The sequence below is a fragment of the Panthera uncia genome, chromosome C2, assembly GCF_023721935.1.
Source record: "Panthera uncia isolate 11264 chromosome C2, Puncia_PCG_1.0, whole genome shotgun sequence".
NCBI classification, from domain to species: domain Eukaryota; kingdom Metazoa; phylum Chordata; class Mammalia; order Carnivora; family Felidae; genus Panthera; species Panthera uncia.
The window spans coordinates 85,092,839-85,119,240 of NC_064810.1; the positions used below are offsets into that span (position 1 = coordinate 85,092,839).

At 35.2% G+C, this 26,402-nt stretch overlaps 1 protein-coding gene across 2 annotated transcripts in view; it reads left to right on the plus strand.

The window, feature by feature from the left end:
• The window catches only part of PEX5L (peroxisomal biogenesis factor 5 like), a 169,371-nt gene that overhangs the window by 59,530 nt on the left and 83,439 nt on the right, over positions 1 to 26,402 (plus strand). The window contains exons 3-5 of one of the 2 annotated variants that reach the window (XM_049629577.1): positions 8,906 to 9,010; positions 17,535 to 17,646; positions 25,553 to 25,747. In XM_049629577.1, coding sequence (XP_049485534.1) covers positions 8,906 to 9,010; positions 17,535 to 17,646; positions 25,553 to 25,747 — 412 coding nt within the window. Of the gene's footprint in view, positions 1 to 8,905; positions 9,011 to 17,534; positions 17,647 to 25,552; positions 25,748 to 26,402 lie in introns of those variants that run through there. The other variant, XM_049629579.1, reaches the window with a different exon arrangement.

Here is a 26,402-nt window from a genome sequence, read left to right on the forward strand (position 1 = left end):
AACTTCTGTCCTCTGACTTCAGTCCCAGTGTTGGTGCCCACATGCCGCATGGCCATCCCTCTTTCTCTTCCACAGACTGTGGAGGCTGCACGGGGTCAATTAACTGGTAATCCCTTCAACCATACCTGACCACACACTCATTAGAGTTCACAGTTCCAAGGTCTCTTCATTCTTTCCCTAACTCTTATCCACAAGGTGAGAGAGACTATTCATTCCCTTTCAAGGGTCAGGGAGGCATTAGGGAGGAGCCAACCCACACATTACCAATGACTCCCAGAGGACTATCTAGGTAAGCAGAGGTGCCAGAGACTGATCCAGAATTTTAGAATAGGAATTCCCACAGCCTCAGCTTCTCTCTTAGAGCTGTTTCAGGGAAGTCAGGCAGATGGAATACCTTAGCTGAGACTTTCTTGGCTAGAATTGGCCTAGTTTCTTAATTTACTTTTCTTAAGTTATGTCAATAAAACTAGAGCATTTGGTGACTGGGGAACATGCTGGTAAAAACACTTGCACCTTCCAGAAAATGAGGAAAGCCGCAAAGAAGGGTACTGGGTGCTTAGGCTCCAAGTCCACTACCCTTGTTCAAAAATTAGCAATAGAATTTACCTGAAGCATTAATAAAGGGGACAAATTCCACTTCACTACCTAATAGTCCTCCTCTAGAAAAAAAACAGATGCAGTATAATTCTTCCTTGTGACATCTGGATAAATTTCCTATCTCGAAGTCAATAATTTGGTAGCAATATATTAATATATGGTCTTTCCATCTATTTTAAAAAGGGTGTGAGGACTCAGTCTCTTTGCTCTGAGATAACTGTCAACATTTAAAGGTCTCCAATTTAGTAGGAGGATGAAATTCTTTCTTGTGACTTGTTTTTGACTTGGTATATGGATATATTACTTATTAGGGGCAAGAGGTTGGGGGATGCATCTAATCACTGATTAGTAAGTTTCACAGAAACTGTTTCATGGTCTTAACCACATATTTACCTGCAAGGATTCTTATTTATTGTATTTATTTTGGAAAATTTTCCAATCTTAGAAAATCTGGAAAAGACAGAAATGATAAAGAAACCATATTTTATTTTTGTAAAATGGTTCCTCCAAAGTTTCCTTCCCACCTACCTTCAACAGTCTAAGATCTTACATACTGCACTAACCTGGCTATTGCATATGCTTAGAAACCAGACCTCAAGACCTCTTCTCCTAATTCTTCTCAGAAAGAGGCCAGGTCTCAACTTCCTTATCCTCAAAGCACCCATGCTGGTGAAGAATAATTATCATACTTTCTCTTCAATGTTGGGACATCCATCCATTTGTGCAAGTAAGATTCAAGCAGTCTGGAGTACTTACATTTGGGGAGACATTTTTCAAAAAGAAAATAATAACAAGGTAATCTTTAGGACTTTGTGTTTTTCACTGGTTTCCTTTTTCTTATAAATAACCCCAGAAAAGTACCTTGTTTTGCAAATCATCTGAGATATTTAACAAGGGACTGAAAGTAACAAGAGTAACCTTTAATTAAGATTACATTTTTGGTTGTGTATTTCTCATATTATTAAAAGTCTCTAAAATATAAATATATTATAAAATATAACTTTAAATAACAAATTTTGGATTTATCATACAAAACAAGAAAACAATACTTTATTCTACATTTACTTCTTAATTACCAAATTTATATTATTTACATAATATATAAATATATATTAAATAAAATATGTAAATATATATTGTTTATATTTATCTCAATGTTGAGATAAAATAGGTGCTAAGTAATTTAGAGCCACATTAGTCAGAGTAAACGTGATAGTAAACTTAACCAATTCATCACTGGTTATAGGTGAATGAGAACCGAGTGCTGTCACCTTGACCTTTTGTCAAGAAAGCTTGCTAAGCACACAAGTAAATAAGCCCCAGGGACACAGTGACAATTAGGCTTAGGCGGGAGAATGTTTAACCTTCTCAACAGAACAAACAAATGGTAAATTGTGGACAAATGGATCTTATTAATTAAAAATAAGTCTTATCTGTCCTTCAGAGCAAATTTCAAACATATTTACTTGGCAACATATTATTAATATTAATGAATTTTTATTTAGATGCTTGAAACTTATTTAAATGTCTTTAAGACTTTTTATCTAATTCAGAATTCACTTCCTGTCAAAGTTGGCCATATTATGTGATTTCAGTATCTTAAATAACTTGAAAACAGCATCTAATACTTGTATTTATTAAGTAAACTTGAGTGTCTATTTTATACCTAATCGTACAAAATGGTTCAAAAGAAATGAGCATAGTCTCCACCCACACAAGGCAGTTTTTTGATGAGACACAATCAAAAACCATTTTACAAAATAGAGGATTATAACCAGGTCCCTGGGAGGAGCCTAATTTTAATGCACAACTCAGGAATTTGGAGTGCAAGGCAAGAAACAATTCTGTTTCTCTCTTGAGGAACAGAAATTGAAAAAAACAGTGAGGAAAACTTTGGAACCAGTTGGTGACTCTAGTCATTGAGGGCTGTTTTTTTAATAAAAGTAGAGACACAGGGTGACTCAACTTTCTCAGAAGTGCTCCTGGATGGTCAGGAACACACCCTGAGGCAGGAGAGAATGAAGTGCTTAGCCTTGCTGTCTGGTGTGGAGAGATTACATTTTAAGAATCCCATCAATTTTACACAGCAATGTTTTCTGCCTTCGGCCTAAATGTTCCAGATTTTCTGAGTGTGTTTTAAGAACTACAAGATAAAAGCTACTGATTGGGCACCCAATAAGATTTGTAAGTACTGTTAGGGGAGACTCCCTGAATCCTAACAAAAATAGTGATAGCAGTGGCCATAGCAAAGGGGCCTGTTAGGGTGGGAACAACCACAGCCAAAATAGAGCCCCCAAAGATGACAGCAGAGCAGACCTGGGGACGCCACACTGACTCTTGAAAAGACATGACCCAGGCTCAATGTAGGCATTAGGCACTGTGGACACAGTATATAGGGCACTAGATGCTTTTAAGGGCCCATAAAAATGTTTTAATCTCTCTTAAAATCAGAGCCCCCAAAATGACTGTTATAATAATGGATGTGTAATAATAAATCCAGCCTGGATTACGTTTGTCTTTATAACAACACAGTCATAAGATGCGACTTTTGACTTTTTTTTTTTTTTTTTTTTTTTTTTAATGGAGGAAGGGACCCATGAAGGCAAAAGTGCTAGGGCCGCATGGTAGTCAATATCCCTCTGCACCAATCACTCAGGCCAAGGAGTGTGAATGTGCATGTGGGGGGCTCAGAATCCTGGTGACTTTTGTGGGTGGAGGTTTAGAGTTAACAACCATAGAGATTGTTATCCATGACTTTCTTGAACCCACTCCCTGCACAGCCCCACCACCTGCAGAGTCTGGAAGGGTACAACAGAAAGTGACTGTTAAGCACATCACACACACCAGGGGCACAACCATTATATAGGAGAAATGAAAGAATTTCTAGAGTTCCTAGAATAGGTGATGGCTTGGAGCAGAGTGTACCTCTCATCTGGAAAAACAATGCTGTGGAAGAAAAACAGGATAGTAAGGAAGAACTATATGGAAGCCCTCACTGAACCAATAGTGAATACATTATGATTTGTGAATTCTATATATGAATCTCTGGTTAAGAATCTCTGTCCATGCATCCTAGTTGTTTACATCTGGATCTGTGCTTTCTTCTATATGATTAGAAACAAGGATTAGCCAGTAGACCCAGATTTAGTTCTATTTGTATGGCTTTTAAAATTTAAAATTATTCTGTTGGAGGAGGGGATGGGGATGAGTTAACTGTAACTGTGATAGAACCAGCCTGGTCTAAACCCTCCTCTAGTTTGAAGAAAGCTACAGGAACACACAAAATGGGAAAGGACACAATATGGTAGGCAGGGATCACCAGCATTCAGAGGATACCAGGAAGCATTGTTCTGACATTTTCCCATGTTGGAAAATGACACTTACCATGACATTTACCTTCCCAAGTAAAAAAAGGTTATCCTGTCTCTGCACGTGAGAGACAAGACAACCATCAGAAATTAGCTTTTTTGTGGGTACCTTCTTACAGGTGCGTTTAAGTCCAGGGTCCAGAAGTTATGAGATTTATAATTTTTCAGCATATGCAAAACTGAATATCATTTCATTTGAAACAACGTTGTTAAACTAATATCAGTGGCAAGTATTTACTTGCCTACATGTATATATGAAGAAATATATTTAATACACTCAAACTTGTAAAGTTGATGGTAGTTTGCCTATTCTTAAAACATTCATCCTAAAAAACTACTTAATCTCCAATGTTGTAAATATGAAACTTTGGGACAATGCATGAAAATGTCAGGTTTGCTGTTTTTATTTTTTATTAGTGCTTTTTCTTAATTTTTGGCAACAGCACGTATTAATTTTTATAATTATAACAAAAGAAAGTCTATTTTTTAAATTCATATATTAGATAATTTGGGGTTAACAGTGATGTTTAGTATTATAGTCTTTTACTTTTCCCCTAACTTACTTTTTCTCCATTTCTACTTTTGAATATCTCTGTTGAAGGCACTCTGGATTATTGTTGATAGATTAAGAATAATAAAAATGATTTTTAAATTACAATCTGCATAGTAGCAGTAATAGAATTTGCAACTACAAAATTGCTTATGAATGGGACATGGAACTTTGGAATTGTATACTTGAAGTATTTTGTGCACCCAAAACCTCAGGACAATCCTAGTAAAGATGGCATTTAATAGCATCAAGTTAACATTTAATAAGAATTAAAGTGATGCTAAAGGTTATAAACCTGATAAGATCTACGGAATGAAAAGAAGTGTATATACATGAAATCTGTAGGTTAGTTTTCCATAATGATAAAACAAAAACATTTCATTCAAAATATACTCATGAGTGAAGTCATGGATGGCTGATTCTTACTGACCGTTGCACACTGAAGAAAACGTTTTTCAAAAATATTTCCTTAGACCCACACTCTGCGATTATACTGAGAAGTGGCTCCTTCTCGAAACTTAAGTGGTATAAACAACCTGCATTTATAGCAATCAGTGAGGGGGATGTGGGAGAGAAGGAAGCACACAGTCTGGGAGGTGGCTGTGCCTTCAGTCCTGGTTTAGCCACATACTGGCTTTGAGGCTTCAGCCAAATCACACCATCACACACACACACACACACACACACACCTCACTATCAATCTGGCAAAGACAGTTCGTGCCCCACAGAGCTTTCATGTGATGGTACAAATAAAAATAGATAAAACACCTAGCAGAGTACCCAGCACATAGCAGCTTCTCCAAATAATTTAGTTCTCCTCCCTATGAGACCGGCCTGGAGCCAATACCTCCACATCCAAAGATGTCTGGTAGCTTTCACAGCCTGGTGTCCAGCCTGCGAAGATCCTGGGACTTCAGTACTTTGTACTCTGTTGTTTATGTACTATGTTAACACAGACAAGTGAGCCAAAATTAGATTTTCGTAATAAATATCAATGTCACTTGCTGTACTATCTGCATTTCATTCATGTATGCCTGATCTTATAATAGAAGTTAACAAAAAGATTGTTCTCAAGAATTATTATTTGTTAGAAAAGTGATTATTTTATATATATCACTGGTGAGGAAACAAAGTGATAAAAGAAAAAAAAGAATATTGAAAAATTTTCTACAGAAAATCACCAAGAAAAATAGAAATCTCTACATATGGTGATGTTTTCCAAACAATCAATACCATCTCAAGAAATTAAAAAAGGAAGTGAGGAAAGGTGATTTTGAAGTATTATTCGAAAGGAAATAGGCTGAAATAAATTGCTGGAAGGTGTCCCAATGTGCTAATCAACTTGTAACATTGCACTATTCTTTTCTGTTGTTGCTAAGAATTACACAGAAGCATACAGGCTTAATGTACTCTAAATCCACTTGTATGCTTAAGCATATATTTCATTTTTGCTCTCTCTGTATTGTTTCAGATAATAGATTAATATTGAGTCTTTGGTGTGGTTATATTTAGAAAATTGAGCTTGAAGTCTAGATAATTATGCATACATATTTCTTACAATGTTTTAAGCCACTGACTTCAAAAACGAAAAGACTTGTATGGGTGTATCACTGTCAGCCCTGCACAGCTGCTGATAAGCAGAGTAGTATCATTCCCTGAATTGCCAAATCCATTATCAGCCAAGTTCTGAATTCTAGAAGTGTTACCCACACAAGATAAATGGACATGTCAGAGATAACACAGCTTGATTTGAAGATACCAGGTGGAGGTGGCAATATGGTCTGGGGGAAATCTTGCTTTGCTATATGAGCATATTCATTTGATTTGCCAGTGGTTGTATATGCTCTGTCTGGAACCATGGAGATGTCATTGTGGCGGACCTTCCCGTTCTGTTCTCCGACGGTACCACACTTGTAGAACAGTGAGGCTCGTGGGGTAATAACTCAAAAGCCAAAAGGTGTAAAGAAAAAAAGTTGCTAGCAGGCACTAACATGGGTGTCATGACTCTTTTCAGGTAGTAGGTGTAACCTTGAAGAAAAAGTGGCACTGTCTTCAAAAAAGTGACCTGACCCTGGCTTTGGTGGGTTTTTCTGCAAGAAATAAAAAGCACCGCATGTGTTTATTATACATCCTTTCTAGCTGACCACTGCTTTGTTCTAGAGTTCAGCATGAAAGGACTAATTTTTGTTTTGTTTTGTTTTTTGTTTTAGTGAAATGGCATGTCCGTTGCTAATTCTAGCTATAATAGTTGCACATGTGAAAAATATCTGTATGTAGTTTATGATTGGTAGCATTTCAAATAAATGGTATATTGAAATATTGACCTGAAATTTTTTGAGATGCTTATCAATTGACATCTTTTTCTTAGCCCAAGAGCAGATTCTGAATTATTATTATTATTTTAAAAGTATACCTTGTTATTTTAAATATATTAGGAATTTAAATATAAGCATGCCACTTTGTTTATTGCTATATTATTAGAACTTCTTGGAGCATGGAAAGAATTCTTCACAAATGATTTTGCTCTTTTAAAAAAATAAGCTGCAAATATATTTGTTAAACTATATTTAGTCTACAAATGAGTGTAGCTTTTAAAGCGATATCACTTTATAGTATGTAATGTTTCATCCAAATAATGTTTATAGTTTGAAAAAATGTTAAATAGTTTAATAGTGCCATAATAAATATTTTCCCAGAATTCAGAATTGTATGCATCTCTGTTTTAGGAAGTTCACATTGCTTCATAAAGAAAAAACCTGGGATCATTATGCACCCCAATTTGTTATGCAGTAAATCATTGTTTTTCTTTATTTTTCCAGAAGTCAGTTATTCTAAGGATTGTGGCCATATAAACTTTCAAGAACACATATGAAAATTGCTACTGTTATATGTGCTAATAAAATCTCTAGTAGTTGATATTCCATCATGGAGATAACACATTATCATTCAGTAATGTTAGTTCTTAAGTCAAAACACACCAAAGAAACTTTCCGCCTTGTAAAGAGATTCACACATGTTAAAATCTATAGAGAAAGTTTTTCTTTGTTTTCATAAGTAAAAGCTGCCACTCATTACATTTTAGAGAAGCAATGCCTGAGAAAATAGACAGTTTTGCTTCCTAGAGTAAATCTACCTTCTAAATACTTAAAAGCCCTCTTGCAAACCCAAGATAATAATGCATTTCCATCCTTTTTTGCTGCATGGAAACTATCAAGATTTATCAACCTCTGGAGTTATTATTGACCCTAGCTCTTAATTACCTTTCAGATAACAAACCCCCATATGTTCATTTTTGTATCTTTGCCTATGATATCTCTATATGCTACATTTGTATTTTAAGTAGATTTACAGCACAGATATTCATATGTGCTCTTAGTATAAAATTATTTTCTCTAGGGAAGCTTTGCCCAGAGACCTGAGAAAATGGACGTTTTGTTTTTAAAATGGTTAGAGATTATTTAATTTTTACATAGTATAAGATGTTTCTAATTGGGTTGGGAAGGTGATATTTTGTTTTGTTTTTTCCATTATGCCATATCTACTCACAAAAACTTAATAGTCTGGTAAACTAAAATGACAGAAAGCCAATATACCCCTTTACAGTCCCAAATTCTGCTTGTGGGAAACAAAAAATGTGGGGATATATATATATATATATACACACACACACACATATATCAGTGCCTCAGTTATCAACCATCCTTTATTTACACCTAGATTTATAGGATTCTCCAATTAAAAGACATTTCTAAACTTGCATTAAAATTCTTCAATCTCAAAAACATTGAGAATTGCAGACTTTTTTCACCAAGGTCATACTATCTCCACAAAATAAACAAGCTGGGTGAATTTCTGTGATGTTAAGCCACTGAAGAATTTTTAGAAGTTTTATGACACTTTTACTCTTTTTATGCCCAATCCAATAAAAAATGACAGACTCCAGGGACCACCCAGCAAAACCCCTCTGTGGGAGTCAGACACTGATCCTAATCCTGATCTCAGATGCAGACTCTGTCATTCAAAACATTTAAGAATGTTATAGGAACAATTTGTAAATTAACATAATAGACAATCCATAGTGTTTTTAAATCAATACTATAAAAATTATGTTCATGTCATGCAAATTGCTTTAAAAAATATTATACATATAAAATACTATGTTAAAATTAAATATGTCAGCTGTAAAGGTGAAAAAGTAGGTAACTAAAAGTTCACAAATAATCTTTTTTCAGATTTTGTGTGTTTTCTCCTCAGCCAAAAGCCTCAAGATTCACTTGCAGCAGCCTACCTCTTCATTTATGTTGGATTGCTCTTTAAACATTAGAATATCTTGTAATAATAAGTTAAAGATTTCTCCTGACACAAGTCATTGTTGATTTCACTGTTATAGGGAAAAGGCTCTAGGGCGGCAGATAAGGCTGTTGCCATGGTGATGAAGGAGATACCGAGGGAGGAGTCTGCTGAAGAAAAGCCCCTCCTTACTATGACATCACAGGTGGGCAGACCCATAGGGTTCCTGTAGGAAGCTGACATATGTTAATCTATCAGACATTGTGATTTCTAACTAGCAAAAAGAAAAAAAAAAAAAAACATTAACTTGAACCAATTTTTAAAAAACACAGTTTCAATGAAATAATTATACAATATAAAATGAAAACCAAAATTGCTAAAAAAGGAAAATTCCATCATTTAGTCATTTGTGGATATTAATGTTCATTACTCAACTTTAGTTTTAAAAAAATGTATATGCAAGTAAACCATGTTGCTTCTTTATAAAGGAATCTTGTTAACAACTTTGGGAAAGAAATAACAATTAAGCTAATGGTACATTTGAACAACAACCAAAAAAAAAAAAAATCAAATTCCTGTGAATAAATACAAGTTCTATTGTATACATATGTCAGTTTACCAGTAGAATATCTAAATTTTCTTAAATGTTAAATATATTTATGTTGTGACTATGCATACTACATATATGTCTATACATATTTATGTGGATACCTAATTTACAGGAATGAGCCAGAAGTCCCTGAGTCCCCATGCAGAAAATGGCATTTGTGACCTTTCTTATACTTAGTGACCTTGAAAACAAAAATATCATCTCTATTATACACACATGAGAGCCATTTTCAGCATTTATTATTACAAGTATAGAAAAAAGTTTGCATTTGTATGCAAAGACACGCTGAGACTGTGAATCCTGTATGTCCTCAGGGACTTTTGAAACACCCTGTAAAATCCACATAAATATGTATAGTATACTCATCACCACTCTGTGGAACTATCAGTTTTAAATTTTTAAATGAAAAATATTTTTACTTGCATTTATCTTATAATTTAGATTAGATTGTTAAACATTTCTTTTTTTCTGTAATGCAATAGTAAATGCAGTGATTCAGTTCCAATTATATGAACATGTCTAGAATTAGAAACATGTCCATTTACAGTCCTCATGAAAGGCATTTATATCAAAAGCTAAATTATGGCAACTTATTTTTAGAATATCATCAGATCACATCCCCAGCTGCTGCCAACATGTGTGGTTTTATTTTATTCTAAACACTGTGTTGTAAGTAATGGAAATCATAACAACATACAACAATCAATTTTGAATAATAAAAAAAATTATTAAAGATTCCTAGGACTTTGGGTTAAATTTTATATTGTGAGATTTTTACCCATAAAGAAGAGATGCTTCTTCCCAGTCACACATAGTGGTAGTTACAAAGAAATATGCTTTATATTTACCAACGTCTCCATTCTTTACTTAATTTACATAGTAAAACATGTACAGTTTTACATTGATCTCCTACCCTTTGTAGGATCCATGTCCAAAATACGCAGCTCAGAGTTCCTCAGGTAAATGCTAAAGGAGGTGAGAACTAGTTGGGAGTTCTTGGCTAACGACAGAGCCATATTCATCAGTAGAAGACCTATCCAGATTTGCCATTGGCATAGTTGTACTACAATATCATTTCAGATTATCACAAGTTAGGACAGGCCCCAGGACCTAAGATTCTTTCCCCCAAACCATGCAATGCTATGTGCTTTCCAGTAATCCCTTTCAAAGGTCCAAAATTACCATTATAACCTACACTTGAATTTAAAATTTAACACAAAATACATTTTTTATTTTTTTAATTTAGAAAAGAAATTGTGATTACCATTTTTTCATATTCAGAACATTTGTGTGTAGCAAGTTCCTTCTTTAATCCCTGTCTAATGTTTCATTAACTGTTTTTGAGGTTCTAGTTACAATTTTACTGCATGAAGATTATGTAATGCTTTCTTTGGTGCATCATATTCTTGTTGCATACTGGCTAGTTTATGAATCAGCAAACAGTTCTGATTCATAAAACGTAATGCATCTGTTGTGATGATAATTTTATGGAATTAATTTAGTGACAGCTATGATACAATTATTTCTCAGTCAAATACAGCTTTATTAGTTGACATACTTTTTCCACTATACACAAGTGGCTTCTTCCCTGCTATGCACCAGTGGCGTGCACAAGCCAAAAAGCAGCAGAATGATCTGAAAAAGTGAGTACTTCTCATAGCAACCATAGCATCCAATCCGTGTACCATACCACATTCTTACTTGTTATCCTGTGTGAATGTATTAGTGTCTTGAAATATGTCTGTCCAAGCATCTCCTGTATAGCCCCTTCTGACATAGTGCTACATACTACTGACTACATTGACTCATCTTCATCACTGGTATGTCAATGCCAGCTGCCCATTCATAGATTCCAGATGTGTCTGAAACTAATTGCTGCTCTCTCGATAATGTCCTTAGAATAACCATAATTGATAAAGTACAAAATAAGTTCTTGAAACACTGAGTCCTAACTTGTTTACTAACTGTTCAGTCAACAGGTTGTAAGTGTAGAATAGTTTTTATTGCAGCATTTTTTGTATTTTGTGATTATTACAATCACTTTTAGAGAGATTTAACCAAACATAATCCAGTGAAGTCATTTATAGTACACTGAACAAATTGAACTAAAACGTGAGAGTTGGCCAGATGACCCGAATTCAGAAATTGCTAGGCCCTCTGAGAATTCCTCTTTTTGTTTACTTTCATTATTAATTCTGTATTAGCAAACAATATGTTAAGCACTTCATAGAAGCTCAGTTTCATGCTGTCCTAGACTAACACTTGAAGTCAAGCAGTATGTAAACAAGTGTGCATTGATGAAAGGTTTGAAGGAAAAACAGTACGTCCTCAAGTCTTTGAGGGAAAGAGTTTCTCTAGACCTGTGCTGTCCAATACAGTAGCCACTAGCCATGTGTGGCTATTGAGTGTTTTGTGACTACCCATAATTGAGATGTGCTAAAAGTATAAAATACGCACCAGATTTTGAAGATTTTATTCAAAGAAAAGTAATATAAACTGTCACATTAATAATGTTTATGTTGATTACACGTTGAAATGATCATTTTTTGGATACATTGGGCTAAAGAAAATATATTATTAAATTTATTTCCTGTTTATTTTCAATGTTTTAAAAGCGGCTACCAGAAAATTTTTAATTAGCAAGTTCTCATTATTTCTATTGCACAGCACTCCTCTAGACTGTAATAGTATAAATTAATCCAATTTGAGGAAGAAGGAACAACTATGTGCCAAAAGATTGCTTATATCATAGAAAAAATTGTTATTCTTTATGAAAATGAAATTGTTAGCAAATATTTTTTCTCATAAGGAACCATCAGAAATTTCCATTTTAACCACATCCCATAGCACTTTTTTAAGCAAGATATCTATAGAGTATAATATCTGAAAAGTGTGTGTTTCAGATCTCTTATGCTAAGGGAATTTTTTCTTCTTTTTTTTTTTTTTTTTTTTTTTTGCAAACTCAACCCTTGTTTTTCTATCTGTCCCCACTCCTGATACCTAGATACTGATATTATTTTTGTGCCTTATAAACATAAAAAGAATAATGTCCTTGATTGGAAAAAATGTTCTCAAGGCTGCTAAATATAGCATTGTTTGGGTTTCTATTACCAACTTGAAATAATTGCTTTATGTTCTCCTGCCTGCCTCAATGTTAGGACTACCCAAGCTGTAAACAGTAATATCTATTTATTTCCCCATGAACAGATCCACATTTTTTAAGTCTAACTATCCTGTCAGGAAAATATAGTTAGTTGGTTGACATTTAGACCAAGTCAAAGAGTTGCAAGTTATTACATGGTTATCCTTTACTGCGGTGGGGGGAGGAGGCAGAGCAGAACTATTAGTACGATTACTAGCTCACAAGAAATTACTTTGGTCGGGTGTCAGAGTTACCATGACAAAACTCTCAAAGTCTAAATATTTAAAGGATGCATCCTAATGATTTAATTAGTTGTCTTGGGGTTTCAGTGGATTGAGTCAGTTAACTTAGTTTTGACATGGTCACTATTTTGATGGGCACCACACAAATTTCTAAACTTGCATAGGACTAATAAAGCCATAAACAAGTAGTTCAATTATGAAATTATGAAAGAAAACCTATTTTAAAATGACACATACTTTGCATCAACAATGTCACAAATAATAAATGAATTTTCAAAATGCACAGATATACTTATTAAAATCATATTTATGCTTTTATATAAAACAAAACAATCTTAAATTTTTCAATTTATTTAGATGAGGTAAGATACATGGTATATTATTACAAACTTTTTAAATTAACAGTTCAAATATGAGATACTTGTAAACTATTTTTTAACTTATTAACTTTAACTTTTGAACTTTTAAAATTATTAAGTACTAAAGTGTTTAAAAATAAAAAGAATATTTTACTTTAAACTAAAACAACAGTTTGAGATCAACAATCTGAAGTGTAAAAATTATGGAATAATGGATTATTATCCTTTACAGACATTGTAAAATGTATTTTGGTCTGGTGTTAAATCTTGGTGATATAAGTTATTACAAACCTTTATTTAGCTCTGTACTTTTTAATGAAATACCTAAGCAATATATTGTTCAAAGATAAATAAATATATTTAAGTCACAAAACAAACAATATAAACATACACTGGAGCTTAAGTAACAGGCAGTATTTAAAAGCAAAATACTCTACTTTCATCTTGGTTAAATATTCCCTGTAGCTTAGATTACATAATAATTTAATTGTTAACACTGAAATTAGAGAAATCAAGTTGAACTAAGGCAAATGCACTTTTAGATAAAGCTTTCCAAGAGGCAATAATTTATTAAAGCTGATATTATTGTCTGCATTCCGTGCAATACTAAACACTGGATGTAAAATAAGAACCAATTTGATCCTGTGGTGGTTAATAGTTGCCGCATCAACTGACCAGTCTAAGTCATAAGTTAATTGAAGGCATTTGGCAGAATATTTCATTCACAACCTATGATTACAAGGAAAGTATAAATGTTCAATAGTCTTTGTGAATTCTGGGTGGCAGGGAAACCCCTACATGTAAATGTGCAGCTTTCTTACTTCTGCTCTTTCTTTTTGTTTCTATGTCCATTGACCATGTAAGGTTCTCCCTCAAAATCTTCAAATTTGAATCTCTGAATTAAAATCCCTGAGGGAGGGGCGCCTGGGTGGCTCAGTCGGTTTAAGCGCCCGACTCTTGATTTCGACTCAGATCGTGATCTCACAGTTGTGAGATCAAGTCCTGCTTCCAGCTCCATGGGTGGAGCCTGCTTAAGATTCTCTCTCTCCCTCTACCCCTCCCCTGCTTTCTCTCTCTCACTCTCTCAAAAAATAAATAAAATAATAAAACAGAATATAAAATATAAAATAAAATAAATAAATTCCTGAGTGAGGTAGTAATGTTTTCTTGAAGTATCACTGGCCTCCCATTTGCACTGGGCCATGTCCTTCTTCCAAGAATGGCATGGGGCAGGCCTATGCCCTTATTTTTCTCATTAGGCTTTCAAGCTTTGCATTCTTGACTGTTTGGTAAAAGCCTTGCATTTAGAAATGAACCTTTAGATAACTTTAAGTTTCCAAACATTTAAATGATGTAACCCTGGGAGAAAATGAACTTAGATTCATGGTTTAAAGCCTGCCAGGAACTTGGTAAACATTTCTGAGGACCACTGGCCTGTCTGTGAGTTGATCAAACCCAGTATGAAATTGGGGATGCCCATGTAATCATTCTTTTGTACAATTCACCATTCAGTTAGACTGTAAATCAGCCAATGTTTATTAAACTGCTGCTATGAGATACAAAAGTTACTTGGATAAGGTCTCTAGCTCCAAAGAGGTCATAGTCTAGTAGGGGAAAAAACAGGTGAAACTAAAGTTATAAGACTGGGTAAAACATGGCAAGAAGGAGATGCTCTAAGAAGACACTCACTGCCTAGTGCTGAAGAAGGTTCCCAGACAATGTGCCAGTAATGGGATCCTGAAAGAGAAGTAAGAATCTCTGACCATTAGAAAGGCTTTGAAGTGTTTTAAATATTGAGAAGAGGAACAAAGGAGAATAAGAAATGAAAATTTTAAATGTAAACAAAGTAAGAAGACAAAGACCCTAAAAACTAATGTAGTGGGTCATTTTGACTCAGATCTGATCATCTGATTAATCCAAATTGAAATTACTCTAACTCAATTATTTTTAAAAATGGAAACCTTTTGACTCACCTTTTATTATTTTTTAACATCAATATATTCTGTACTCAAATGATGAAATGAGGTAAGTTCATAAAGTGTTTTCCAACTGAAGGAAGTAACTCTAAGAGAAAGTCAATAAGTCATATCCTACCAATGAATAAGGAGAGAATAGATTGGTCTACAATTTGGAAGCAAAGTTTAGAGGAACTCTTTGGGAGATTCAGTTCATTTTGCAAGTTCCCTTTAGGACCTAAAAGATTTATTCTCAGGTCACCATAGGAAAACCATAAATTTGTTTGAAAATGAGGAGGGGGCATATGAGAAGCTATTCTTATTTATACAAATACAAATAAAATAGGCCTTAGTATGGCTAAAATAATGATTCCCAAATTCATCCAACTGAAGACACAGTTCAAAATTGGACAGTTTGAGGTAGATATTTTTACATCCTCAGTTTCTGCAAAGTCACTGTCCCATTTGGTAGGCATTTATTGATCCCCTCGTACATGAAAACATTCTATTACAAGTAGTGAAGGATATAAGTATGAGTAAGACATAGCCTCTGACCTCAGAACTTGTAAGAAAAGATTTCGTGATATTTCTTGTTTCATCTTCCCTATCTCCATCAAAACCAAAAAACTTTCAATTCCTAAATTACCTTCCCATGATATCTGAAATCTGGCCCTTTATCCTCTTCACCCCAGAGACCTGCCACCATCCCTTACTCCACCCCCAGAATTTCCCAACAGTTAAACTGTGCCCCATTTTGAAAAACACAGACTCAGAAAGTAGTTTGTTATTTCCTCTTTGATTTGTATCTATGCAAGAAAGCCACAGGAACAGCTCAGTTATGGAAATTAGACAGATGTAACAACTCCATCAGTCTGGGTTTGATGTGTGCTCAGAAACAAGACAGTAGGTGTGGAAGAAACACAGACCTTATGAGGCAGAGGAGAAGCCATACCTCAGTCCTGGACGCCATAGGGTCTCTCTGAACAGCCCCCTCTTTGGTATTTCTTTCTTCTTATGTTGAGAAAAGTCTGAGAATGCTAGAAGTACTTTCTCCAGAAAATAAGTCTGAAGTTTCATGAAGAGAGAGGCTCCAAAAAAATATTTGATAGATAGACTTACCTAAAAGGATAAGGCCTCTCAACTGCCTTTTCCTTTGTTTTTCCATTTAGACATTTTTATGTGGACAAAAGTATTTCTAGAAATATTTTTATCAAATTAAGACTATAATTTTTAATGTTTACATCTAAAAGTACCTACAGAAATCTAACACCCTGGTCTTCTAAAACCATAGTTAATCCAGGCCCATTTCACACATTTACTCACAGAGCTGTGATATAAGAATTATTATTAGTCCCTGTTTACAAAGGAATTTATATCCAAAATGAAGAAAAAAATAAAGAAAATAAGACTTCATCTTTATTTTATGTGTCTCTGAAAATGCAGACTTGCAAATCAGTATTTAAAAATCTAGAGGTTTTTAGGCACATCTTTTTCTTAAGTAGAAAACTGGATGGTTATGTCAATTTTGAGATAGGCCAATATAAAAACTCCTGAAAAAGGAAAACAGTTAATTTAGGAATTAACCACTTGCATGTCATGATTATATTTCTTCCCTTAACCATGGAAGCAGAACTTAAGGAAGTCTGGATTCTAAGAGGTGCAGAATAACTGAAAGTTAATAATTGGCTGCCACTGCTAATTAGAGACCAACTAAAAATCAAACTGAAGGATTTCTAAAATTAGAGAACAAGCCAATGGGAAAATACAATTGAATTGACAGAAATCTATTTTACATATAGATTTTCAGAAACATATCCACTGGATACCTATATAGTTAATATAGCAATATTTTCTACTCTCCCAAAATAATGTTTGTTATGCTCTACAAAAGCATCCCAAGGAAATGCAAGAAGGATATGTGCCCATAGATGTCTTGAGTTTTTTTAGAGAGAGAGAAAAGAAGAACTTTTATCCACACACATACAGATCTCTGTGTGTTTATCACATAATACTGATGGCCCATCCTAAACAGAATGTGTCACCTCAAAGTCTGGGGCCAGTATATCAGGTCTCAGTAGTGTTTTGTCCAACTGAAGAGTGGGATTGGTCCTTAGGAACTGTGATTCATTAGGTGTCATTTTCCACATATTGAAATTAGAATTCTAAAACAGTACTAAGAGAAAAAAAAGGCTTGAGCTTTAAAAACTGAAATTGGCTGCATCCAACATATGTTGACAGTGCTAAAAGGCTCATTCCCCATCCCTTAATATCTTTTTTCTTTCTTGCCCTTACCCCTTTATTTATTTATTTATTTATTTATTTATAAGCTTGCTATTCTCATTTTGTTGCAAGGCTACATTTAATTCATCTGATTCTGCAGTGTAACAAAGCCCTTTGATACCTGTGTTCATCTGTTCTCAGCTGGTGAATGAACAGCAAGAAAGCAGACCCCTCTTGAGTCCCTCCATCGATGACTTTCTTTGTGAAACCAAATCGGAGGCAATAGCAAGGCCAGTAACGTCCAACACAGCCGGTAATTCTTTCACTTTTAACTGATCCTCAAGTAGAGCTAATTTTCACTATAGTGAAATGCATATTTTATTTCTATAATGCATTTTAAGTAGAATAATGTTTGCAACCAATGAAAGCTTAGAATATATACTATTCAACATAAAATGGTAAATCACTCTGTAATATAAAAGAAACTGCAACGTATATTACCCAACCAATTTTGCTGAATATTAGCAAATGAATCTCTTCTGTGCAGATTTACATCTTTGCATCTCAAGTCACATTACAAGGAATCTTTAAAACAAAAGCATCTATTTCAGAGTAAGGTTTTAAAGTTATGGCTGGAAATATTTTGTATGACAAAAGTCCAAAAATGTAGGCAGCCCCTTCAAGCGGATTGAAATGACAAAATTAAAAGTCCTAGAGACTTGAAATGTTGAAGAGCCGATTTCATTTTTCTGTCATGTAAATGTGTTACTTGTTTCCTCTTACAATGATTTCTTTGCATATTCTTCTGGAATTAAAACATACCCAAACAGTGAACTATTATCTGTGTAGGCACATACATATAGGCACTAATAAGTATTCATCCAATGAGTGGATGCAGGATCCCACTGGTATGAATCACATCTTCTCTAGTACCCTCTGCATTTGCCAATTCTCACTGATGCTAAAACTAAGTCACTTAGGGCCCACCCCGAGGGAGCTACATAAGATGTGACGCAAAAGCTACTTTTCACCTTCTGTATCAGAGACAGCCTTTCTGCATTGATTTTATTCAGTCACCACTCACATTCAAAGGCATCTTGTTCAAATAAGGATGAAAAAATGATGTTCAGAATCAAAGAACAAAGGCTATGTTAGATTGCAGGAAAGAATTTAATGGAGAAAGGAGAGAACAGTTACGTGCTGCCTTGTTAAGTGCATCCATTTCCCCATCATGTCCTCAGCTTGCTGTTTCCTGGTATATTTTCATTACACTTTTAAGTAAGTGAAGAAAATCACGAGTGAATGAAATTGTGGGGTTTTTAAATGCTAAAAATTACAACGGCCAAAGTTAACACAAGATAGAAGCTTTATGCAGGAGTATAGTCTACAGTGTCTGGAGTCACAGTTCACAATGTCAAAACCCAGCTGTGCCACTTAGCAGCTCTTGTCCTTGGGAAAGTTGCTTAACTAAGTCTGTTTCCTCATCTATAATGGTAACATCTCATAGGTTACTTGGGAAGATTAAATGAAGCAATCTACGTAAGAGCTTAATACCATGTAAGCTCTAACAGATGTTACCATTACTGTTAGGTATCAGGTTAGGAAAACAGTATACCCGATGCTTCTCTGTTCAAATGCATTAACTTTCTTTATATCACACCAAAGCAATCATTTTCTAAATTCAACTATCACTTTGAGTAATCAAGCAAATAAAATTATACTTGGCACATTTAAGCAAGAAATTAGTAAGTTCAGATTTTACCTGATCAAATTTATCCTGCTTATCTATGAAACTAGAGCTCATTCCTCCAAAACTGGAGAGGAGCTTTGTGTCTCTCACTTCAGGAAAATCCATGAGAATTGGATGCACTGAGAAGTTCCCATTGTTCTAAAAAAAAAAAAAATCTGCAAAGGATAGAGTTCTCAGATCTTGATTCCAGTACCTTATGCACTTTCCAACTCCCACTAATGCTAAAATTATGTCACTTAGGAAGGGCCCACCAGAGACAGCAACATAATACTTGATTCAAAAGGCACTTTCACTTTGATTTTTCCAACCTATGAAAGAGATATATGAAATATTGGAGAAAAAATTCAAAAGAAGATGTAATTTCTTACGATTGCAATACTACAATATTGCCTTCTGTATACGTTTTCTAGACTTTCATGACAAGATACCACAAATTGAGTGGATTGAACAACAGAAATTTATTGTTTTGTAATTCTGGCAACTAGAAGACCAAAATTAAGGTATCAGCAGGGCCACCCTCTTTCTAAATGTGCTCAGGAAGAAACTGTCCTGGGAAGGACAGAAAGGAAGAAACTTTCCTTTGCTGGTAGTTCATTGGCTTGTGGCAGCATAACTGTAATCTTCACATGACATTGTTCCTGTGTGCATGTCTTCCTGTGTTTGTCTGTCTCTGTATCCAAATTTCCCTTTTTCATAAGAACACCAGCCATATTGGATTCAGCACCTCTTCTACTACAATATGACTCATCTTAACTAATTATATTTCCAACAACCCTATTTCCAAATAAAGTTACATTCCAAGGCACTAGGGGTTAAGACTTCAACATATGAGTTTTTTTACGGGGACACAGTTCAATCCACGGCACCCTCCAAAGTAGGAGTTCAAGAATAATGGTATTTTGAGATTGTGAGGTTTTCTTCTCTTGTCCTCATCACTCAGTGCATCTGGGTCACACAGATTTTTATCCTGAAGGAATACTCTTATTTGATAGTGTGTTTTTTTAATCTTAAAAGTATATCTCAAGGAGGAAACTCCGTATTTTTTAATGCCTAAGAAATACACTTTTTTCTTAAATCTTATAGAACCTACTATTGATATCTCAATATGGAACATTATTATACATCTCTAAACAGGAAAAATTTTAGCATACAAACACTTTGGAAAGAATTCCAATCTGGTCCAATAATTTTATAGCTAAGGTTTCTGGGGAAAAGATATAGTTACTATTTTCTATCTAAATTTTTAATAAAAAAATAATTTGAAATAGAATATTGTTATTTTATAGAATACTATGAAAGTACATTGACAAATCAGGACAGTCTTTGAACATTGTCTGTTACACCCCAAGTATTATGTATATCTTTATGCTTAAGGAATGGGTATTAAACATTCTTGGAGTAAAATATGGAAGAAAACCTGCTTCTAGTTTGTACCAAGTCAGTCAAGAAGACTAAGAGAGTCACTTACACTTGGCATTTTCTTCCAATAAAAAATAAAGTGTGCCACCACCTTGACATTTACTTAAATATTTAAAGAACATAGTTCTTATATAAATTAGCATAAAATAAACAATATAGGAAATATTTATCTCTTCCAAATGTCACTCAAATGATAGGATTTTTTCCTCTACTGATCTTAAAAGAACATGTCAGTCTTCTGTCTCATAGAAGTTCTAAGTTATAATCTTTTTCTAAAGTATTGAATTATCTTTTTTACTTTCTGCTTGTTTCTACTTGTTCTGCTTGTTTAGGATTAACTTTTTGTCATCCAATAATGATAATATCAAGCTGATCAAATAAAGATGTTTTTAATTTTTTTGTCATTAATACCCCAAATTATCTTTAATTCATCTGTAATCTACATGGTATCTAATTCCTTGACTCTCTCAAACTGTATCCCTACATGGTAGGTAAGGTAAGATCATTACTAATATCCTTGATTTTAAAATGACAAATAAATACATATTGTCACAGATGCAAATATCAAATGTTCAGAAAGTAACTAGACAATGGATATTTTAAGATCATGATTACATTATAGAACAACTATTTACTCTAAAATTTGCAAAAATAACTTGTTGGTCTATAATCTCCCAAAAAACCTAACATATGTCAAAGTGCAGGAAAGAGTCTTTTCTAAAGACCAAGAAAAACAGGGGGTCCTTGGTTTGCATTTATCAATGTGCATAATCTAAAAAAATTTTATCCCCAAACTTGAGCCATTAGTTGGATACTATAGAAGAAACATTTTTCATGATTTAAAAAAAATAATTTCAACTCCTTATATGAGACCTGTGTACCTGTATAAGTGACCCATATGTATAAGGGAAGAGCCACCCTTAACAAAGTTCACACTCATGTCACAGCCACCCAGTTAAATATTTTAATTGCAAAGTTAGTGTAATATTTACAAAATACATTTCTATGAAGCCCAAGTAGCTGTGAACCCAATGGCATGCCTCTTGAGAGAACTTAGAAATGTAGGAAGTAGCTCTAATTACATATTCAGATAAAATAAGCAAAAATTTGTTGAATTATTTAAGTCCATTTTATCTATTTGACATCACTGGCAAAATTATTCCTAAGAGACTTTGCTTTGTAGCCACTATACTAAAGAATACCATTTTTCTAGAATAACTGCGTAGCTTACAAAACAGAACAGAGATCTCATCAGCTCCTTGTGGCACATTCTGTGGCTGCACCAATCAGGGTTGTTTCATGATCTGCTCTCTCTAACCACTCCATGTAGATTTATTCCTTAAGAGAAATACACTAGAAATCTGAGCCTCATTATACTGTAGTGGTGTAAATAGCATTGTGCTTACCATCAAAGTATCAAATCAGAGCTTCATAATAGGTGCTATTTTATTCTAACTGTTTTAAGCAGCCTAACCTCCCACAGCCCAAGTAATCTAGCATTCATAAACATCTTCAGTGCCCTGTAGGAGCCTTGCAGTTCAATACGTTGTGATCTTCAATTAGGTATCCTTGAGATAAATGGAAACAAGTACTTACATAGCATCTTACATCTTACATCTTCAGGAAATTCTATCCAATGAAACTAGGTGATTTAAAAAAGAAGTAGGGGTGCCTGGGTGGCTCAGTCAGTTAAGCATCCAACTTCGGCTCAGGTCATGATCTCACAGTTAGTGGGTTCGAGCCTCGCATTGGGCTCTGTGCTGACAGCTCGGAGCCTGGACCTTGCTTCTGATTCTGTGTCTCCCTCTCTCTCTGCCCCTCCCCTGCTCATGCTGTCTCTCTCTGTCTCTCAAAAATAAATAAGTGTAAAAAAAATTTTTTTTAAAAAAAGAAGCAGTTTTTGAGATTACCAACTATTTAAATTCTGCCTCAGACTACCCAAACTGCCAGACTGGGAATAACCAAAAAAATAATCAAAGCCGCACCAATGGAATCAGCATATTTCTTCCAGGTTCAGATAAAGTGTAGTGAGGAGTGGTAACAAACACATGCTTGGGAGTGACAGGGCCTGTGTTTGCATCCTGGCATGGACACTGATCTACAAGCTGTATTAGTTTCCTATTGCTGCTGTAACAAATTACCACAAATTCAGTTGCTTAAAAACAACACCAGTTTATTGTCTTATAATTCTGTCAGTCAGCAGTCCTAAAATCAAGGTGTCGGCAGAGCCACATTCCTTCTGGAGGCTCTAAAAGAGAATTTGTCTCCCTGCCTTTTCCAGCTTCTGGAAGTACCTGGAATCCCTTGGCTTGTGGCCACTTCCTCCATCTCCAAAGCCAGCAACATAGCATTTTTAAGTCTATTAGTTTCTCTCTCTCTCTCTCTCTTTCTCTCTCTCTCTCTCACACACACACATAAACATATACACACATTTTCACATCCACTGTAAGAGGTGGTTATCTTCATTTAGACACACAGATTCTGGAACTCAAACTTTAATGTGTCTAAGAGAATCTTTAAAATCTGGTTACAAAAATCAGCAGAACAATACCCCCTTCCATGCCAAGGTATGCCTCCTTCGAAGCCCAGATGGAACAGTGAGACCCTTATTTCAAAACTATTAACTAAAGTGCATGTGCATGCAACACACTCACACACATGTACACACACACACACTTGCTAAAATGCATTTGTCTTCCTCCAGAAAGCAAAAGGCTGCATCCATCCTTGTATGCTTTTGAAATCGTAGTCCCCAGGGACTATCTCAGCTTCAAAGCTTACCATTCAACCTCCAAGCCACCCCCTTCATCAAGTGGGTAACAAATAAGGCCTTTTGTGTGTGCCAAGCATTTGTTTCATGTTTGCTGGGAAAAGAACAAAGGACACAGAGCTCAGAACCAACACAGGAAGTGCTCAGGCCAGTTTGGAGAGGGAAAGAATGTTACTGAGCGAAGTTTGAATATGCGGTTCACTCTTTTAGTAATTCATTTGTTCTGAATGGTGAGAAGCAGATATAGAATTAAATTAATACTCCATCAGTTATTATTCCGTAATAAATATACTTCCTATATACAAGTAGACAAGTCCTATATAATTTACTGCTAAAAGAAGTGTAGGAGCAACTGACTAATTCCTAATTGTTTGTACAATTAGTAAAAAGACATATATGGCATTCCCGAGACTGTTACCCACTTCCTTCCTTCTGTTATAAGGAAATTTTGGTAGGCCTAGAATCTCTGCCAACATAATAGTGGCCTGGAAATTTCTGTTTAAACATTCAAAGAAAATGAAATGTGTTACATCCTAGTCTATGTTGGCCGCTTGCCATGTTTAAATTTGAGACACCCAGCCAGGCGGCTTACCTCTAAAAGCCACTTCTTTCTCCTCACGTTGAGGTTCTTGCTAGCCACATAACACTCCTCATATTTCAGAGCATCTTAGCATTGGAAGGGGGTTCCCATCTCCTCCGGAAGACTCAGAGGAGATAAGCTGATGCTCTCAGGCCATTTTATGATAAATTTACTTCGTAGCATCCTCTGTAACCAATATCTTTGTCTCATTCTCTGTTTTATTCCCAGTGATGTTCCCCCTTTCTGTCATCGTATGGATCTGCTTCTTGCCCAAAATAGAAAAACAACAGGGAGAATAGGAGGAGATTAACAAAAAGAAAAGCATCACAAGTTGGCCACCAAAGAACAGAAATAACATTTTTTGAGTACCTATTGTATGCCTAGCACTTCACATATTCAATATACAAATTAGATGAGTTAATCTTCACATCTTATCTAAAAGATAGACTTATTAATTCTGCATTTTTCAGAGGAGGAAACTGAAGTTCAGAGAAGTCAAGAAACTTACTCCAAGTCACACAGCTAAGCAGTGGTAGAGTCAGGTCTTTCCACTTCACCATTAACATCCCATCACTGTGATTTGTAAGTGAAATCAGAAACTGAGAATTTCTCAATTCTGTATTGAGAATAAAGCTTGACAAACTATCCTAAGGACGCTATAGGGGTGGTTAGCTCATGAGGACAGTGGTACTAAAGAAACCCAGGTTGTGAGTTCAACTGAGGTCTGACCCACCTTGAGTGCAAGGGGGGAGCAGATGGAAGAATGTTGAGATATCCACAAAAATCCATTCCCTACCAGGAGGACCTGCTGGGAGATCAAAGAAAAGGAGTGGTTCAGTCATAGTTGTAGACAGTGCCAGAAAGGGCTAACACAAGGATTTCTCTGTCACTTTGATGACTTTCCTAAACTAGCTGGGAGTAAAGTGATTCCAGGCCAGAAGTCAGCCTCTTCTGGTACTTGAGCTGGTAGAGAGGCAGGACTGGAGGGACCTTCCCTAATTGTAATTTTCCATTTCTCACAATGAGCTACTCAAACCCTGGTTACTTGCACTGTAAGAGAGAGAAGGATGAAGAGTTACAAAGCTTGCCTTTTTAATTCTCATTTGCCTAGTTTGCATCTGAACAAATGATTATTTCTGTCTTCACTAGAGTATTTAATACAATGTAATCAACATGCTGGGAAGTTAAAGTGTAGCCCTTCTATGCCTTGTTATGTTGAAATTTAAATTTGCATATTAAACAGCAAAGGCATAACATGTGTACCTATTCATCAACTATGGATTATAAGATACTTCTCTAGTGTGAGCCCAAACAGCAAGCCGTTCTCTGATTGAACTGCTTAATTAAATAAAAAGTGATTAATAGCATTCCTTTATATCCTATATGCTTTAGTAGTTTGAAGTTTAAACACAAAGACATTTAAAAAGTTTTCCAAATCTTCCTCATAACTGTTTTGCAAACTTTCATCCCTGGTAAAGCTGGTCTAAGTCCTATTTTGTGGGTTTGTACTGTGCCAAGTAAAGGAGAACACACGGCAAACTTTCCAGTCTAAACACAGACCATCTTTACAAATCAACGGTCATCTCACTTAATTGCATACTTCTGACCACAATATTCTTCTGCACCTAACTGAATCCTATTTTTAAAAATAATTTCAGAGCAGTGAGTGGGCTTATCTTAACCTCTTCCATGTTTGACAGTATTGACCACAGGCTTAGATCTCCTTGACCTGAGTGAACCCGTCTCTCAAACCCAAACCAAAGCCAAGAAGTTGGAGGCCTCATCGAAAACCTCATCCCTCAAGAAAAAGGCTGATGGATCTGAACTCATCAGTGCGGATGCTGAGCAGAGAGGCCAGCCTCTCCGAGGCCCAGAGACTTCATCCTTAGATTTAGGTAAGGTAATAGCATGTGTCGCCTGCTGCTTACTCCTGCCTTAATACAAGGAAATTCCACAAATGACATTAAAACCATGGGAAAGGAGTAGAAAAGATTAATTCCATGTAGGAAATGGGCAGCACACACTTTTGTTCTTGGATTAAATGCAGTTGGGGCATTCAATTTTGCATAACTGATGTGGATTCATTCATTTATTTATTCAACCCACATGTGTCAAATTCTTGATAGATGGCAGGTGCCATATGAGGCATTGGCGTTACAAGTAAGAATAACACGTGAATCTTGCTCTCTAGGAGAATTTAGTCTAGATTGGGAGGTAGCCAGTTGTGAGAGAGAGAAAATAACTTTAACACAAGGTCCAGGAACAGCCATCCAGAACATGTAACATGCATGGGGATGTATCTGATACAATAGTAACAGCTACCATTTATTGATGGCTTATAATGTCCAGGACTATGCTTGCATGATTTACATGTATTAGCCCATTAATTCATCATAACTCTGAAATAAGTGAGGAAACAGGTTTTCAAATTTAAATAATCTGCCCAAGATCTCAATATAAGAAAGAGCTAGAATTTGAGGCTAGTTCTGATTAACGTCAAAGCCCATCCTGTTTTCTACTGTATATCTTCCTGAAAAAGGAAAGCTTAAT